This window comes from Malurus melanocephalus, unplaced genomic scaffold (genome assembly GCF_030028575.1).
Source record: "Malurus melanocephalus ecotype Western Australia unplaced genomic scaffold, MMel_1.1 scaffold_116, whole genome shotgun sequence".
NCBI lineage: Eukaryota > Metazoa > Chordata > Aves > Passeriformes > Maluridae > Malurus > Malurus melanocephalus.
The window spans coordinates 1935628-1955489 of NW_026623348.1; the positions used below are offsets into that span (position 1 = coordinate 1935628).

The following is a 19862-nucleotide window of genomic DNA, read 5'->3' on the forward strand; positions in this document are numbered from 1 at the left end:
CATTATGTCAGTAGCAAATTTGGGAACCAGTTAGTCAAGGGAAATGCGCTGCTTAGGCATTGCTCCAATTGAATTATTCCGTGATCAAAATAATATCTGTGTCCTCACATCCCACAGACTTAACAACAGTGTAATCTCTGTGATTTCTTAATAATGATAGGAGTTGCAGTGTTAGTCTGAGCAGTGATAGTGGTAACGTTCACATCCAAGTGGAGAGTTTCCCACGGTTGTGACGACAGATGTTTGTAGCAAACAATGAAATGAACCTTTTCTATTCATTTTGCTTCCTGTGAGCAAATATTGTATTCCTCATTGTTCATAACATAACCCTTCTGAGTGCAGCGTAGCTATAACAAAACCTTATTTATCACCAGCAATATTTACCCAACCTGTAATTCATTATCACCTATTTTATTTTAGTTCGAACAGGACCTGCTGTTTGTTCTCTTCTGCACAGAACAAGAGACCAACCCAATGAAACTGTCACCTTTGAGCTAAAATGCAGAGTATATGTTACATGAAATATTCATTGTATAGTTTAGCTCTGAAAACGTAGTTAAAAATATTGTTCCTTATTTGCTATCCCAAATTAAAAACATAATTGCAATTAGCTACCATCTGTCTCTCTGAACAGATGTACATATCTATTAGATGCACATATTCATGTTAATCACTTATCATGAGATAAAATCAAGTTTTTGAGAACTTTGGCCTCTTTTTGAGTTGGTCCTGTGCTTGATGCCTGTCTCTTCTTACCTTCCTTGTTCCCCCTTATGGGATCATTTGTAGTATGGCCAAGAGATGTTCATAAATTCCTATTAAGCRTGTGGGCAGCTTGTTACTTTTTTCCTAATGTTTCCAGAGCAAAATGAGATAAAACAGATGAGTATGTGTATAGTAGTTTCTTGCACTTCTCTCTATGCCTTTTTATCAATTGGAGGTTTTTTATTTCTGTACGTTAATCTGATGTGTGTGTGTCAGAACATCTTTGTCATATCTATAAAACAGTTCCTTCTCAAGTATCTAATTGCAGCAGAAACTAGGAAAGGTTTCATGCTGTTCTGGAGATAGTATGCTGTGAGAACAATGTAAAAACTTCCTATAAGTATTAAAGTGCTTGTGCTGCAGTAGAGTACATGGGACAGAGAATCAAATCTGCTCTGGCAGCCAGGTTTCTCCTGTGTGAGGGGAATAACAAAACTGCTGTCAGGTATCAGAGAGTCTGCCTAGCCTGGCATTCTGTCTCCAGCAGGGCCAGTCCTAAACAGGAGCCTAAGGTATGGCAAAAATAAGCAAGCATATATGGTATGGGAAATAATTTCTCCTGGTGCTTAGTCCCCAAGTCCTACCTCTCTTTGCAGTGTCGATCAACTCAACATTTAGATCTGTCAAAGGTCATGCTGCCAGAGAGGGGTCAGGATGTGTTTTCGGGTCCTAAACCTGGAACGAGCAGGTATATCTAAGGCGGTTCTTTCAGACTGAGAACAATCCAGGTGGAGGATGTGGAGGAATTCTGGAGAGACAAGACTAAATGCCAGTGCTTATGCTTGTCATGTGGGAGAAAAGCAGGCACAGTGAGGGGATAAGATGCATTTTCCCAGCTCAGCAATCTAGGGTGATATCCATGGAGGAACATCACCCTGGTTTGTGTAACCTGCTCTGATCTGAAGAGCAGGAAATCCACCAAAAGAATCATTGCTGCTTTATATTGTACTTCTGGAACTGGCAAAATGACTGTAAAGCCTTTCCTTCTAGCAGCACGGGACTGACAGCACAAGGGCTGMAGACTCATGGGGATGTAGGTATATTCTTTTGGGGAAAAAAGAGTTCTCAAAACAATTCTTAGAAAAAGTCTCTGCCATGTCCAGTTTCATTGTTTTAATGGCTGCTGCTGACACAGTAGCTGGATGTGCTGGCATAACATCTGCTAGCTTTTATCTGGTTTTGAAAGCTCTTGAGCTTTTTCTCTACCACGTCTCATGTTAATGTGCCTTATATTTATGGCATGGGTTACTGTGAGACTTCTGAAAGATTGATTGAAAATAGGAAAGTGCAGAAGCAGCTCCTCTTAGTGATACACTATCTTACACATCAAAAGGGCACAGATGAGAACATGRGAGACTGTAAAAACCCTTAGCTGGGAGGAGTTAGATAAACACTCACCAATAACCTGCCTGCTAAACCTTTTCCAGAATGCGCGAGTCTGAGAGATAAAGGGAGCTATAAAGGGGGAGGCACCTGGCAGGGCACCAGACCGAACTGACCACAGCTCCCAAAAGGTTGTGGCCCAAGCTGGAAGAGGTGCATTTCTAAAGAATCAGTATGGAGCCTGAGGAGTACAGACAGAGAGGTGAGTGATCTTGGCTCTTGCAAATAGGTAGCATTTGCCCATGGAGATGAACAGTTGTAGGGCTGTGAGTGGTACCCAAAATTAGGATGGGCTATATACTCTATTTGTGGACTTGTCCATGAGACTTAGATCTGCTGAGGGAAAATCATGTCCCAAGGTTGAGTTTAAATTAATGGATTTAGAGTCTGTGGATAACTTAGCTTTTTGGTCTTACATCTAAGATGCTATGGCAAAGCTKCAAAACTGTAATTGTGAATGAACTTKTGCTAAGAGGTTACGCACACTGGCWCTTCGCTGGCTGATACCATGAGACTGCATTGATACTTGGACAGTTCTGGAGATGGAGAGCCAACTTTGGTTCCAGGGCTGGAGGAGATTGCCTTAAAAAGTGGAGTAAAAGTGTGGAGCTATGCAGCTGATTTCAGAGGATRCAAAAGGGGGGTATGCTATAATGAGAGGAAAGTGTGGGACATTATGAAAATTCCTGTGAAATGCAGTTTCAATTAATTTGTAGACAAGAAATTCTAACCTTTCAGTAACTGAACAAACTACTTGTACCATGATTGTATTTTAAAGGTATATTTGAACTATTCAACAATGACACTGAAAAAAACCTGTGACCCCCTTTAGAAATGRTGTCCCTACATCATTAGATGGGACTAGTAGGGTGTAGGAGGGAGGTCAGTTCCAGTGGCTCTGCTGGGAGCAGTATTCCAATACTAATGAAATCTCTGTCCAATGCTAATGATAGATTATGYGGAGTACTGGCACTGCTAGTTAGCTTTTCCATAATCGAAACTCAAAACACTGGTTTGCCTCTTCCAGGGAAAGAGATGGTGGATTACATCTGCCAATACCTGAGCAATGTGAGAGAGAGACGGGTGACTCCTGATGTACAGCCAGGTTACATGAGAGCCCAGCTGCCCGATTGTGCCCCAACGGACCCAGACAGCTGGGACAACATCTTTGGAGATATAGAGAAGATYATTATGCCAGGGGTAAGAAATAAAGTATAATCATGACAAGAAAAAGCCAATACTAGCTGGGGTGGACACCAAATCCYGAGAATGCACAGATTCTGCAGAACATTGTTCTAAATATGTGAAGTACCAAAAAATGTAGCATAAATCTTATAGCTGTTATGTCCGCAGTTATGKTACAGTTCCTAACTATAATTTTAGGGGTGAATGTATTTTTTAAGTACTTTCTATATAACTCACGTGTGCTTATAGAGAAACAAATTCATYAGTCTGAGAAAATTATTAGCTTCATAGTGTCTCTACCTGCTGAACTGTATAATCTTAATTTCAGATATGTGCAAACTTGGGCACAGCAAGATGAAATAACTCTTGCCCAGCTTCATGTACATACAAGACTTGTTTCCTGCCCTTTGAATTTAAAGGTCTGCTTCCTCTTGTACATAAACACTGCAGATTCTGCCAAGGGAGGTCTTATTACCAAATTACCAAGGTTTTATGTAAGGTCTTATTACCAAGGTTTTATGTAAGGAGCTTTTTCAAAGTCAGTTCTCACATTTTTTATAGATGTTTGCAGAAACTTGATCTGATGTAGGAGAGGCAGTCACAATACAGTGCTTATGCTGGTGTCCCACACAAAGCTCCTTCAGGTGTACAGAATGGTTTATATAGTTGTAAATTGCTGTGTGTAGCTAAAGGCAAGTTGTTGTTTGACAAAATGAGCAACTTTGTTGAAAGGATTCCCTTTATAAAGATAAATATTTTGATAAATCTTTCAGACTCTGGTGTTTCAATCATGGCACGACATTCTTTCCTGTTCAGAATCTTTGTCTGCCTGTTTAATTCAGATAAATGCTTTTGCTGTTATTTGCAGTTTATCTATTTATAACACAGTTTATCATCTGCTAGTGCTGCTCTCCTGTTGATATTATCTCTGCAGCTTTCTATTAGCAGATGTACAGTTGCACATATTATATTTGTGTAATCCCTTTCCCTCACTTTAAACAGATACTAACCACTACATCTCATGCAGAATTTTTTGTGACATTTTCAGACTTAACTTATAYATAATTCTGTTCTAGGTAGTCCATTGGCAAAGTCCACACATGCATGCCTACTTTCCAGCTCTAACTTCCTGGCCTTCACTCCTTGGAGATATGCTGGCTGATGCAATTAACTGCTTGGGATTCACATGGGTAAATTTTTTGGGGGACTATTTCAGACATTCCTCTCCAAAGTGTAATATGCAAGAGCAGGTCATAGACATTCGTTCTTGTTCTCTCAGTACAAGTATTGGTTTTAACCAATTGTATGTTGTTTGCATAAATGAAAATGGTCACTTAAAAAAAAAAGAGAATATGTTAGAACAAACATTACCTGGCAGTAAGAGTTGAAGGAAGAAAATACATTGGAGACTTCTGTTTTCAAATTCTTTGCATATCCCACTGAGAGCATTGTTCCCTGTCATCTAGTCTCAATGCCAAGACTGTTACACAAGCAGTGTAGGCAATAGAGGTAGCCACCATCCATGACTGCAGGCTAGATTGGGCTCCATTCCAGTTCTCCTGCTCCTTTGAGAGAACTCATTTCCTATTTTTCCTCTTCTGAAAATAATTGTTTGGTGGCCTGGGCCAGAATATCTGAGTATTTTGTATTGTCCTGCAGCACCTACACGGAGCTATTTGTTTATGACTGCACACTGCAGTAGTTTCTGAAGCTAGCGTTTTCCTCAGTGGTGAAGTTACCCAGATTTTTAGATGTGTGTCTCTGTGTAAGAAAGTAGAAGCTCTTAAAACTATAAAACTTTGATGGGTGTGGTCTTCATGTAGTTGTATCAGATTAGCTCATTGCCTGTTTTAGCTCAGTTGGACAAGGGACAAGCGTTCAGGGTGAATTACAGCCTGATTCTCCTTTTTAAATTTTTTCTAGGCCTCCAGCCCAGCCTGTACAGAACTGGAAATGAATGTGATGGACTGGTTGGCTAAAATGCTGGGCCTTCCAGATAAATTCCTGCACTACCATCCTGACAGTGTGGGTGGAGGAGTGTTACAGGTAGGAGARTTCAGAGATGGCCTCATTAGCGTTTTGTTTTCAAGTGAATTTCCCTCTAGGTGATAGTTTTCCTAGAGGCAAAAGCAGCAAAATTTTCTATATGGGTCYGAGTCCCGATTTGGTGCTATTTTCCCAAATTTTAGTATTAAATATAGATGATCGTAGAATAGAAACTGCTATTGCTTTTAGTGCTAACTGTGTTATGGACAAACAGCAGGTATTTTTGTGGTCTTTGTAAGGATAAATAAGAGTAATTTCATTTCTTCAATCTGCTTCATATCACTAAGTTAGGCACCAAAGTGATTCTTACATAATTAGAGAAGGAATCCTTATCACTGTCTTTTTGCCAAGTCCTTAGCCACACAAGCAATTATTTTTCCTTTTCCTCTTGTCTACTTTTTGACTCTGAGAGGTGCAAGATCAAGGCCTGAACCTTTACTCCTTCTGGAACTCCTAAGCAAGAGTTCCCTGGAATAAGTGCTGCATCTTTGTTATTGTAAGAGGCTTTGCTCATGTTTGTAATTTTAGGGGAAATACTATATTTTCTCTGTAGAACAAAAGGAAAATGTGATTTATTTAGTCCCCAGAACTCAGCACTGCATGTTAAAATATACAGCAGTTAAAAGGCTTTGTTTTGTGTTGCTGGCCCAGAGAGCTGCTCATCAACTAATGACTCTCCACTGCGTCAGAGAAAAGCAGGAGCAGGAATAAAAGAGGGGATGGGTGGCTGGGCACTGCTCTGMTTTCAGTAGATCACTGGCAAAATAGCACTGAAGTAGCAACTGGAGCAAATGAGCAATGTCTTTGCAGAGCACTGTGAGTGAATCAACATTGGTTGCGCTGCTGGCAGCAAGGAAGAACAGAATTCTGGAGATGAAGGTTTCTGAGCCAGACACTGATGAGTCCTCACTCAATTCTCGCCTCATTGCTTATGCATCTGATCAGGTAGGTTCTTATGATTACAAGGAAAACAAATTGCTTCTCTTGCCTCACTCYGCCTATGCCATGTGAAGTCACATTTCTGTACAAAAACACAGGAATGCCTCACAAGCATGAGCCAGTTCCTCTACTGCTGCTTTCTGCAGATGGGGAAACAGAATCAGTGTGAGGCAAGGTTTTTAGGGTCTTGGCAGTCCACAAGAGATTCTTTCTCATGACTGATTTCTGCACTTCCTTCCTGTTTTTCACAGAGCCTAACTCCAGGAACAAGGTGCTGATCTCATGCTGCTTTAGCTCATGTTTCTTCACAGCCTCCTTCCCCTCTGAGACAGGCATGCTCAAGACATTGTTACCTAAATGCTGCTCCGGTTGTGGGCTCTACTTCTGGCCTCTGCCAGCAAATGTGTTCTGTCCTTGGCTTCCTGAATTGAACAATTATTTTCCCCTGGGAAAACTGCCACAGGAGAGACACTCATGCTAATTCTCTCTTAGTATAACTAAAAGGACTTTTTCTTGTAAGGTGTTTTGCTCTATCCAGAAGTAAACACAGTACAGGAGATTTATCTTCTTATGGCAGGGAGGAGGGAATAAACTGAGGTTGATTCATTTCTAGAGGCTCCTTTAAGAAATGAGTTTTGTTAAACAGCCCTCCAAACACAAGATGAGTATGCCTATTATTATATTTTAGAAACCAGTACCCAAATAAATGAAGCATTCTTTGGAATGACAGTGTACTATTTCTTATAGTCACTCACAAAGAAGATGCTTTCAGACTTGTATTAATATGGATTACAATAAGGTCGTTATCTCTGTATTTCTTGCCATCACTCTCTTTCCTAAGGCCATAACTTACCACAGTTGCTCAGCCTCAAAGCTTGAGTTCTTACTGTTTTTTCTTATTTTAAAGGCACATTCCTCTGTAGAAAAGGCTGGCTTGATTTCTCTTGTGAAGATAAAATTTCTGCCTGTGGATGAGGACTTTTCCCTCAGAGGTGAAACTTTGAAGAAAGCCATTGATGAAGACAGAAAGAAAGGCCTAGTGCCAGTCTTTGTACGTTCAGCTTCCTGGTTGTGGGTATTGGCATAGTCAACATGAAATGTCAACATGAAATCACATATGAACAATTTCTTGTGTTAAAATACATTAGCTGAAGGTTCAAATGTGTACAAATCAAAAATTTTGATGTTTTGAATGTACAATAAACTGCCCACTTTTAAAGTGCTGCATCCATGTATTAAAAGAAACCAAATCCATTATAACAGGTTTGGTTTTTTCCCAGGTTTGTGCAACTTTGGGTACAACTGGCGTCTGTGCTTTTGACAATCTCTCAGAAYTGGGTCCAATTTGTAAGTGTKACTTTTTTCCTGAYTTTAAACWATGAAAGTATATAAAGGATAGTGTGAGATGTCTTTCATGCCGAAAACAAGGAGTTTTTCAGACTTGTCTCAGGGATCACTGAAATCAGTACAAGACTTTGCAGTGATTTCTGTAAGATTTAGATTAGGATGATAAAATACATTCCATTCAAGATGGATGAAGTTTGCCAACTGATAAGTCTTTAATGTAGCTACTCAGGAAATACAGACTATGTGGTACTGTTGTAGGATGGATACATTAATATTTAACCTAGCAAAGGAGTTTTGAAGGTAGATTTTGGTAGGACATCCTTTGGATCCACCATTTTCATAGGTAAAATTGACATGGTTGTAAATTCTGTTCCAGCATTTATTCTGACCAGAACCTGCTGAAGACCTGAGGAGCTCTCTCTTWTGGGTCAGCCTATAGATTCTGTTTCTGGGTCCTTTTTTGCTTGTCACCATGTCTTTATTTTGCCTTTGTGCAACTGAGAGGTACTGGGGAATTTCACTTGGTGAAAGGGCAAGTGAGAGAAATCAGCTGTTAAAAGACTCATTAAATATGGAATAGTGAATTTTGTTAGAGTCTACCTGGTTTCAGCATTATCCTATATTTTGGCATTATGGATCCACATCTTTAGAATAAAACTTGATTGACAAGTTTTTGTCTGCCTTCTCCAAAACAATGAACCTGGTTTGCAGAGAGGAGAGATTAAGCATRCAGTTTGATTCTCTATGTCCCTTACATAACAACAATCTCAATTCCAACAGGTGATGCTGAGGGACTCTGGCTTCATATTGATGCTGCATATGCAGGAACAGCATTTGTATGTCCTGAATTTCGATTGTTTTTGGATGGAATTGAATATGCAGATTCCTTTACTTTTAATCCTTCTAAGTGGATGATGGTTCATTTTGACTGCACTGGATTTTGGTGAGTATAGTCAAACCACAAACACCATCAAAAGGATAACATGCCAATTGCAAAGCTTTTCTTTGCACTTCTTTTGCTAAATCTGTTTCCTTCTACAATTGATAGGGTTAAAGATAAAAGCAAGTTACATCAAACCTTCAGTGTTAACCCTGTCTACCTCAGACATGCCAATTCAGGAGCTGCAGTTGACTTCATGGTAAGTTATWATTTAAGTTGGTATTTTATATTGCCTAAAAAATGTTCAGACTGCAATTCCTCTCACATTCTGGAATATGCTTGTTTTATAGCTGGTCTTATTACATAAACCAAATTATACTGAGATCATAATGAAGAGAAAATAGTAAAACTTTGCAGTGAGCCCTGGCTAGGAAATTAATTATAAAATTTATTTCAGATTGGAGTATTTAAAATTTTTACACAGATGGAGATCCAACCTTGCCTTTCTAATGCAAAGGGTCATTTCTGTGCATTGTGTTGCTGAAGTRATTCTTACTGAAGCCATTTTGGCTGGATTTCTTGTATCTCTGATAAGTAATAGAGAAAGGAGTAAGCAATGGAAATGCCATGCTCTGAAACAGCAGGAGARTGAATTACATTTTTTCTTCAGATTTAGGTATTCATAGGAGAGCTAAGAGGCATTTCAGATACATCTTACAGCAGATTTCAGTACAGTAATACAAAGGAATATTCACTGCCAATTATTTCTGCAATGATCTCACCCTAGTCCTGAAAAGATAATTGTTTTCTTGAAATCAATAGTGCTTTTCACGTAGAGTGGAGGGAGGGATGCAAAAAAAGATATTGAGTCCCTCTTGTGGTTAAATGGGATCCTGCAYATGATTGTGCAACTTCCCTGAAATRTTGATTTAYATATTTTCTCACTCCTTTCCTTGTAGTAGGTGTTACTTTATATGRAACTGTCTAGCCCTGTATCAAGTCTTGCTGTTTATGGTTGATTTGGGAAAATGTTCAGGATGTCACATAAGTATGCAAATTATAGGAGCTGAAGTGAGCACTCAGTCCTAAAGTGTAAATGGCAACATCTTAAATGGATCATACGCTTAAATGAAAGAAGTTGTTTTTATTAGCTGATGATTATTTTAAAATTGTAAGTAYAGCTAGGCCATAGATTAAGGGGAATAGCCAAAATCTTATTTTTGCAAATAATTAAAAAATATGTGGACACAGTATTTCTTTGATGGCTGTTTCCTAGGCTTAGCAGATTTCAGTAATATGACTCCATTCATCTCAACAAAGATTTCTGACCTGAGTCTGAAGCAAGAGATGTAGCAATGGAAGGGGAACTCTCTGTTGCTCCTGCACTCATSGATGCACTGTTGTGTTTTCACAGCACTGGCAAATTCCACTGAGTCGTCGATTTCGTTCTTTGAAGCTSTGGTTTGTGCTTCGTTCATTCGGGGTGAAAAAGCTTCAAGCTCATGTCCGGCATGTATGTGAATTACCAGTGTGTTATGTTCAGTTCTTGGTAGGTGAGATTAGTAAACTCAGAGATGCAGAGATGCAGAGATGAGGAAGAGAAGTCCTCACATGCAAAGCTTGCATGTGAACACTAAATGCWTACTGGTTTTGCTCTAAAATAACCTGTAAAGACTGACTGTGTAGAAAAAAAAAACATTTCTGGTCTCCTTAACAGCACTGGGCAGTGGAAACAGACTCAGTAAGCCACTGCCTTCTGCACTTAGTTACTGAGTCTTAATCTGGAGAAGCTTCCTTTGAGGCCAAGAGGCAGCTGTTTGGGAGGCAGGAGGTAATGAATTGCTGAAACCATCACTATGAAAATTTACAGGCTTAAGTCTCTGATGAAATGGAAATACAGTGGATGACCTTGTGGATCAATGGTTGCTGCAAAAGGACTCTAATCTGAGTAGGCTTTCAAACCTCCTTCTAGAAAATCCCTGTATATGGGCCTGTTACTCATGTTCATTGTCAAGGGTTTGGACAAATATAGACTTTAAAATTCTTAGCTTTGATGTMATTTTTCTGTTTGCCCTTATTCATGCATTGGAATGATGTGTTTTAGTAAGGAAAGAAATTCTTTTTAACTACCTAGCTGAGCCTCTTACAGTGGGTTTGTGACAAACCAATATATAACTTCTTTTTTCCTTAATTATAGGGTACTGAAACRGCCAAATTCTTTGAATCTTTGGTTAGGAGTGATCCACTCTTTGAAATTCCTGCCAAGAGACATCTTGGACTGGTTGTCTTTCGCCTAAAGGTAAAGATTGGCCATTTTGCATGTCCCTTGGGAGTGAACTGACCAAGCTGATCTCTCCAGAGACATTAAGAACTGTGAATAAACATCTATGTAAGGATTTGTGATTGCAGTTCTTAGAGATGTTTAGATGTCACTGGAAATTTTAACTATAATWTTTTTTATTATTTATTATAAAAATACTATAGTATTTTTATTATTCTAACTACAGTATTTTATTTATTTATTAAAACAGGGTCCCAACTGGCTGACAGAAAAGCTTCTAAAAGAACTGAGCCATTCTGGCAGGCTCTTCCTCATCCCAGCAACCATCCAAGACAAGTTCATAATTCGCTTTACTGTAACATCTCAGTTCACAACCAGGGAAGACATTCTGCAGGACTGGAGCATCATTCAACACACTGCAGCCCAAATCATTAGCCAGAATTATGGGTTGCACTGTATTGATTCTGGTGATGGRGCAGGAATCCCCAGTACAATAGCTCAGCCTAGTTTTGATGCCATTAGTAATGCTCCTCAGTTTTATTTAGATGGAGGGAAATTCAAAACASCTTCTAGAAAAGCAGTAGCTCAGCCTAAGAAGTTACCAGTGAGTCCCAGTACGTGTGTGATTAGTCAGCAGGTGAAAGGTCAAGGGGATCCTCTGGATGACTGTTTTCCAGAAGATGTTCAGGAGGTTACCAAGCATAAGTTGACCTCTTTTTTATTCAGTTATTTATCTGTTCAAGGCAAGAAAAAGACAGCACGTTCCCTTAGYTGCACCAGTGTGCCAATGACTGGTAATCTTGAGCAATGTAACCCCAAAGCAGCAGCCACTGACAAGAAGGAGTCTTGTGCCAGTGCCAGAGTTCTTTCCAGGCTGCCTGAAGACATGATGATATTCAAAAAAGGTGCCTTCAAAAAGCTAATTAAGTTCTACAGTGTCCCAAGCTTTCCAGAGTGTGGCATTCAGTGTGGCCTTCAGCTGCCTTGTTGTCCTCTGCAAGCCATTGTTTAACAAGTAAGAGAGCTTGGTCCTTAGAAAAAGAACCAAAGTTTGCTTATTCACATGCAATATTACATGTTCTTTTGTTCAAAATGTAAGCAGTGGCAATGACCACTGAGAAAATTCCTGTGCTTTTACTGGTGAAAACCTCATGTATTTATAGATTAAAATGTCAAATAAATCTAAKAGGCATATAACATGAAACTTTCTGTTTTGTAGACTGTTGTAAAGAAAACGCCAATTTCTGCCTTTTCACTCCTGGTAATGGACAGTTTCCAGCTGGTAGGCTGGAACCACTTTGACAAAGTGTGCTGGCCTCAGGAAGGGATAAACAAATTAGGTCTCTATTGGCACCATTGGTTTTKGGGKTTTTTTTGATACCTTGACTTAAACTCTCTAGATTGATGTGAGGATCTGTGTGTGCAGAGGCAATGCCAACATCAATTCTGAACTGTGCAAAAAGAGGGATGTAACCTCTCTCAGAGACTTTGCTGCATTAGGGCAATTTTTCCAGAGTTAAACACAGCAGCCTTGCCAATCCATCTGTTCTAATCAGCTGCTGGAGGCTTTGTGCAACTGTACTGCAAGAGCAGTTGCCCTTGTGAAGCACCTGTGSCCTTTCTCAGCATTACCTAAGGTCTGTGCATCAAAAATGAGTGAAGAAAGAGAGTAAGGGATGATCTTTCCCTCTCTCTCATAACAGAGAACTAAAAGGGTGTTATGGAAGAAAGGATCTCTCTACAGGAAAGAAATGTATTGCTACAAGGAGTCAAGCTAATTCAAGCTAAAAGCTCCTTTGTTTTCCTTAAAAAAAGTTAATATTGATATGCAATGAGATTACAGATCTCATAGGAAAGGTTTTGGGCTTCCTCCTTTCCCTTTATGGTTAGATTTTCCTCAGAATATAACAAATATTCTTTGTTATATAAATTAGCAAGCAACAAAAAAAAGGTGTTTAACGCTACCTGTTGTACATTGCATAACCTTTGTAAATATCTAATGACCTGGCACCTTAGAGGTAAATAATCCCTAATAAGCTTTCTGAGATAAATAACCATTCAATAAACTTTTAATCCATATTTTATTGTAGAGATAAGTAATGACATAAAAACTGTATGATTGAATCCAGCGTATTTATTTCCTTAGTTATTCAGACAACCTTGAAGCAAACTCCATTAATTTCACCTGACCTAGTGGCCAGGACTCAGTACTTCTTGATGAAGTTTTAAACAGCCATTACTTTGAATAAGAATGGCTTTTTCTTTCTTATGTTTTAAAAAAAATTCTAGTGTTGCTATGTACTACCAAAGGGACAAATTTCTTCCCTCTTGTTCAGCCTTCTGCTGCTCTTTTATGTAAAATCTGATACTTTCCGGGACAAGATGAGTGAACTCAGATCCTTGACCTGCCAGGAAATGTCTTCACTGCAGACTTTCCCCTGCCAGAGAAATTCCCTTTGCTGCCAGGTGAGCTGTGGGCAGCTCTAGTGCAGCACAAGCCCTGGATGTCCAGGCAGGGTGGGAGGGAGCAGATCCCTCCAGCTGAGCTGTGGTCAGACCTCACTGAGCTGCTGCAGTTAAACCTGACCCAGTGGAGTGCAGGTGGCCCCCAGGCAAGGATGCCTTTCCTGTTCATACACAGCATGACCCAGCCCTGGAACTCTTGGGATGGATGAGGAGCTGGTTCACGGAGCTGGCAGGGGTGAAAATTAACGGGTTTATGTCTAGGTAAATTGTGACTGTCACTGGACTTTCACATTTGGATAAATTAGAGCATTTTTTACACTTTTCCTGTAATGGAGCTACTGTTTCAAACTGGTGCMTCAGGATTTTATTTAGAACTTGCTTCACAGCTGTAAACATTACAGAACTTTTTTTGAGGCTTCTTTATGTGATGGCAACTGCCTGGGAAAAGTAGGCATTAGTTGACCCTCTTAGCTAGGTTCATAGTATCTCCAAAGTATTGCTGAACTTCCATTACTAATTCCAGCCTCCTGCTCAGAAGAGTGTGTAGCAGKTTTTTTTGCTATGGTCCTGCAATGGGCTTTCTAAGAAGATTTTCTGTTTAAGCTTTTCTTCTTCAGYTATATCTCTGACTTCCTCACATGGGAAGTGGTATTGGTTCTGTAATTTCAGCAGGAAATTGCAATCAGTAGYTTGGAGAGCTGAACCCCTCAGGTTTATTGGTCATGAATGTAACAAATTGAAGGACCTTTGTCTACCTTACTATTCAGGGCTAATTTGTTTAAAAATGTGTAAATTTTCACACAAAAAATGCTTGGTTTGCTGACCATTTTTTCCACAATACACTGTTTTTCTAAGCTACTCCTTGAGATAAATCTTTTCCACTATTCTCCAGCTACAGGTTTCTCACAAAGGTTTTCAGCTCAAGGCTTTGCAGGGTTTGTCAACAGGGAAAGATATCTTGCTGTGATCCACGAGATGTCACCAGAGGGCAATAAGTAACTGGAATTTTGTAATAAATTGTGATTCAGGCTCAATGTACTGTTAAGAGAGAGGTACATAGAGAGCATGGGAAGGCCCAGCACTCCTCATGCTGGCTGACAGGATGCTCCAGGCTGCAGCATTTTCTGTGCAGACAGGCTCTTCTCTTTTTTTTTCTGTTTGGTTGCGGTTTAATGGGAGAYTTCCATGTATTGGTACAAGTCAGAATGCACCATTCCAGCTAGCTCAAGAGACAATAATACCACAGTAACAGCACTTACCTGATGAAGGGCAGAGAAATGGGATTCAGACTGGATGACTTGTGGCTCCAGTGAACCTGTGTAACATGTCAGCTGGGTTTGTTCTTTCTTTGTTTGCTTCACCTGATCATTCCCACGGAAAGTCCCAGCTGGGTGTTTTTCAGGATTGCTGGATTGGAGCCTTCAAGCTGCATTTTTCAGATGTCTTTCAGTCACATTTCAAATTAATAGCTACTACAGTCTCTATTAAAGGTTTCTGTGCAGTTTTACTACAGCTTTTCTGTAAGATTTCAATCAGATCAGAAAGGTTGACCCGATAGAATTAATTGGTGCTGCCAAAAGGAGTCATTCTGTTTCCCTGTCCTCTTTATGTGACCTTCCAGTTCCACTGCCTCCTTGTTGCAGCTCTGGTGCTCTTCTGAGAGTTCAGTGATGAATTCAGATCAGTAAGCCAGCAAAAACTATTTTTTAGGTGAGTTCTCTGTTGAATCACTGAGTAGAACTGGCTTATTAAGGAGTCATATTAGTACCAATATTAGGATTAATACAAAGGAAGGAATGAGGAAATAATAAGCAATAGCTTGATCTGCCTTCCCTACATGCCTATGTCTCAAATTCKTCTTTTGTTCCCTTCCCATCTGGGAAGAAGTATAAAATATCTATTAACCAGGCAAAATAATTTTGTMAATATAGGAACCAAGTTCACAGTCTGCACAGAGATAACCCACCAAAACTACTCACAGCAGAGTTCAAACCATTCCATTTTCAGCCTCCCTGCCTGGCAGAGGTTCAGGAGATGAAGGTCAATGAACTATATGCTCTGGCACTACTGAAACTGTGCTAACATCAGCAGTGCATTGGTATTTTTCCATATCTTTCCCTACTTCTGAGGGGTGATGCTCACAAATCTGTAATGCATCAGGATTTTTAGTAGGTCAGCCAGGTGAGATGACACCACTGGAATAYTTTGCAACCACCAACCTCGAAAAAAGTCTTCAGAAGGAGTGAGCTGCTCCTGTGACTAGAATTTCCAAGGAAGTMTTTTCTAATGGATTACCCAGGTATCTCCTAAAATCAAGAAATTCCTATGTTACAGGGTGCCTTTACTTCGCTGCATTCTGTTACAAGCTCTTCTGTGTTCCTTATGTCAATGACTATTAACGACTATCAATGACTGTTAATGATTATTAATGACTATCAATGACTATTAATGACTATTAATGACTGTTAATGACTATTAATGACGATTCTTCAACTATTTTGGATTGAGTGGTGAGCTTAGATTTAGCTCTCTGCTCATTTAGGACTGGCTAAAGAAATTCTAGGTGAAGCTGTCTGAGTCACAGTGAGACTCATCTTTCTGTTGCAGAGGTCTTAGAAGCAACTGCTATGAAATTCTAGGAATAAAATTTTAATATTCTGCAGTGAACATGTAAGAGATTCCTGGTACTGGATGGTAACTAAATCCTTGGCACTGAGCCCATCCTCATCTTTCTTGGATAGACATGGTTGGGATTCATCAGAGCAGATGTGCTCTCCAGGATCAGAGAAGGGAGCTGTCAAAACTCAGGAATTATCTCCTKTCCTCACAGAGAAACTCCCAAAGGAGCTTTGCTTGATTCTCTTTCATGAAGAGAGGAAATGTTTCCATTCCATAAATAGATTTTGAATTTTGTTGGTTCATTACAGATACACAGTGAAGTTCATTCTGGAGCTAGGCCAGCAGAGTTAGATCAGAGTTCAGTTAGCTGGGTTAGTACAGGTACCCCAGGCACAGCAAGCTCCTTGCTCTCTCCTGAGCTGAGCACTTCTCTGTCTAGAACTGGAGTGACCACAGGAGATGAAAGGGTAAGAATTATGCAGAAAGTTTAGGTGATGCTTTAAAATTATTCATTTCCACCAAATTTTGACTTTGCTATTTTTTTCGTTTATGATGGAAAAGTAATTGACATCCACATGTCCAAATCCAGTGTTGCTTTTCTCAACCACTAGCTTTAAGCTTGAGTCAGATTCAGCATGAAAATCCCCATGAATTTATTAAATCCTCTGAAGGAGACACTCAAATMAAATCCTCCCTGTATAATTTATTGCTATCCTACCATCAAGACAAGCTTATACTGGGCAAACTTTCAAAGGCAGTACAGTATGAGCAATGTTCAYAGGTGCTGCCAACAACTTCATCAAATGACAGGGTGTGCTTGTCAAAGAACAGTGTTTTCTTAGAAAGAGGGCTGAGGGAAGAGGCTTTGCTCTCACAGCCGTATATCCTGGGCAGCACAAAGTGGACACACAAGCTCTGCCATCTGGTTTGGTGCAAGGGTACTTCAGCCTCTCTCACACGAATAAACCCCTTCAAATTAGGAGCTCAGTAGCTTGCTTGCAGTTGTCAATCACACAATGGTTCAGGGAGCCAGAATTTTTATGTGATGTGGCTGCAATTGTAAGTCTAGTGAGAGCGAGCAGAAAACTGAATGCAGTTATTTCAGGGGCACAGCAAAGTTATATTTACAATTYCTATATATATTCTTCAAGAAGGATGTGAAGCAGTTTTCAAATTTTAAATGCTTATGTACAWTGGGCTATGTTGCAAGACCAGATATTTGAGATTCAAGAAATTTCAAATGTCCTAGTGCTATGAAGTTCACTTAGCAGCCCTGAGAGAAAGTATTGTCAMGGTACTGACCCTGGAAAATGTTGGCAGATCATGTTGCTGTATACATGGAAATACTGGCCTGAATGAAATCTATCCCTCCAAGTGATGTGCTTCTTGCTGTGTGAACCTCCAGCATTTTTCAGTAGTCAGCACTGCACTGCCTCTGGAAATGACAGAGTGTAAAATGTCATGGATTATGGCCACCAAATCCTTYGCCTTCATGGAACTTTCTTCATCTCTGTCACCTTTCTATAACAGAAATGTGACATCTAAAATTAAAACAGGTATTTATATGTATGCTGAAACTCATATTTGTATGCACATACAGTGCAACTAATCAGAATGCAGATTTCTGCAAACTCAGGAAGGAAAATAAATAAATTATTAAATCAGACATTTCTTTGATGTAGCATAGTTTATGAGTGGCCAGAAGGACAGTGGAAACTCTTCCTGAAACCAGGTGGATTCAGTCAACAAGCACTATTATATTTGCTCAAAGTTCCAAACTTTTTTTTTACTACTTTTAAGCTAAAAATTTGGTGCAACAATTATCTCACCGTAGTCATTGTGTTTTCTATTCCATTGYAACTTCTATCTCCTCACTGGCCAATGTCTTGCCATTCATGTTTGTGCACCTCTCCTACCTGTACAGTTCCTTGGCTCACTGAGTCTTSTTTTGGATAGGGCTACATCACTGTATGTGTCTACATCCTTTTAGTATTCCAGCTACTTGGTTCCCAAAGAAGGAGTTAAATTATTTCCTAAGTTATCAGACATTATTGAAATTTAGTGCAATGCATGTTCATATTGATATGTTATTTTGAATTATATATGTTGAAATGCATTTTGATTGTAACTTGATTTGATTACATTTTGCAGTTAATTTTWAAAGGCATGTTAACAAAAAGATATKAAGAGCAATATTTGCATAAATAAAAAAATGGACTAAGAATTGCCCCATACCAACAGATTAACAATCTTACGAAAATCTGATCTATTTCTACCTAAGTTTCTTATAGAAAACATCTACAAAAGTAATGTGCTTTCATCAAAGAAGATTTGATTTCTTGAAGACAAGGMAGGTTTTAGCCTTGCTTCCAAGAGCATGAGGTTACATGGGTTGGGTATGTGCGTACATATATCTGTGTCTGTTCCCTCCTTGCCCTCCCTGTAACTTGACCCTGCTGSCTGCTTTCAGACACGTTTGGGAAAGGGTCAATGGTATTAGGTTTCTSTGAGTTTCATGATAATAGCTAKCTGRGTAGGAATAGAGAGACCCCTTAAGCRCCCTAAAAAGAAGGGGCAGAGCTGTTACATGCTGGTCTATCCACGAAATGGAGATTCCTTATAAATTCTGATCTGTGATTGCAATAARTGCTATCCAGTTCGTGCTCATGATTTAGCGTTTACCCCATGAATTGCACAAAAATATAGGGAATCAGTTTCAWCTTAGTTCTTGTACTTAATGCAAGTGTTTCATTCCATAGTCAAAACTCCATTGTGTTCCATCTGATGGAGAATTTGGCATTCATCATGTCACACAGGGAAGATGTCCTGACAGGAACAGAAAATCTTCCAAGAAGTACCCAGAATTGTCATGTGTCAGGATCCTTCAATAAACATAAAAGATAAATAGCCAAAAGCCATGTAGCATTTGTTAGGAAGTTTAAATATTAAACTGGGTTTGATGAAGCTTGGTTTAGGGAGAAAGAATTTCCTGCCATTTTATATATGTAGCTTGTTTAGTTGGATACATTTAGTTATATCTTTTGAGTGTGAAGAATGATAAAGCAAGGTTTATATTATTTCATTAAAATTGAAAAATCCGTCAAAGTACTTTGAAAATAGTTCATTGTTTTAGCTCTGTAATAGGCACAAGTTAAAGTAAAATATTGTAAATTAGAGATTGTTTTCTGTGTAACAATATTTTGAGTTAAAAACAAAATTATGAGCTTAAAGGAGGGGGAAGAAGTTATTTTAATGTTTTGAGRTGCATTTATTCTTTCCATTTGGAACAGTCCAGACTTTTGAACTTCAGGAAGTTTGAAACTTGCTTTCTAAGAAGCATACTGGAGTCTTCTGTGTTGTTTCTGATAGCTAAGAGATAAGATTTGCTGGGCCAAATTCTCTACCTGGAGATGTAGTCTGCTGGAATTTAGCAAGCAGTATCCTTGACAAGGCAGTAGAAGGAGGAAGGAATTGATATCCCTCACGTTTGTATTTTTGAGCAGATTAAGTTTCTGTAAGTGAAGTAAAAACTGTCAAATAGATGTAAATGTTAACACCAGCTCAGACTACATACACCAAATTGTTTTAATCAGTAATACCCCATGTCAGACGTGTTGCTGTACAGCACTACAAATCTAAACAGCAATTGAGGACCTCAATTCCTGGACAGATGGAAATTCACATTTAAGCAGCAGTAAAATCTGTTGAGATTTCTATTTCTCTAACAGAGCTGTGTTGGAAATAAGACAGATGAGATACTATCTTAAAACATAGATGAGTTTATACTTTGAACTGCAGTAACTCTGGTTTTGTTACCAAAGATGGCTTGTGTCCAGGAGGAGCTACCCCTAAAAAAGGAAGAAAGAGACCTATCAGATATGGGAAAGAATGTTTTTACTGGAAAAAAAAACAAAAACAAAAACAAACAAAACAAAACAAAACAAAACAAAA

General features: G+C 39.2%; 1 protein-coding gene across 2 annotated transcripts; it reads left to right on the forward strand.

The window, feature by feature from the left end:
* The first annotated feature begins 1953 nt into the window (after positions 1-1953).
* Positions 1954-12018, forward strand: HDC (histidine decarboxylase). 2 transcript variants are annotated; one of them, XM_057369932.1, is made up of 12 exons: positions 1954-2350; positions 3176-3348; positions 4410-4523; positions 5257-5379; positions 6190-6324; positions 7226-7369; positions 7599-7665; positions 8446-8608; positions 8714-8804; positions 9960-10058; positions 10743-10844; positions 11077-12018. In XM_057369932.1, exons 1-12 carry the CDS (start codon positions 2323-2325, stop codon positions 11836-11838), a joined length of 2001 nt encoding a protein of 666 aa, XP_057225915.1. In that variant the 5' UTR covers positions 1954-2322; the 3' UTR covers positions 11839-12018. The 2 variants fall into 2 exon arrangements, with proteins under 2 accessions (XP_057225915.1, XP_057225916.1); XM_057369933.1 differs by lacking the exon at positions 11077-12018 and having other exon boundaries at positions 10743-11042.
* The last annotated feature ends 7844 nt before the right edge of the window (positions 12019-19862 follow it).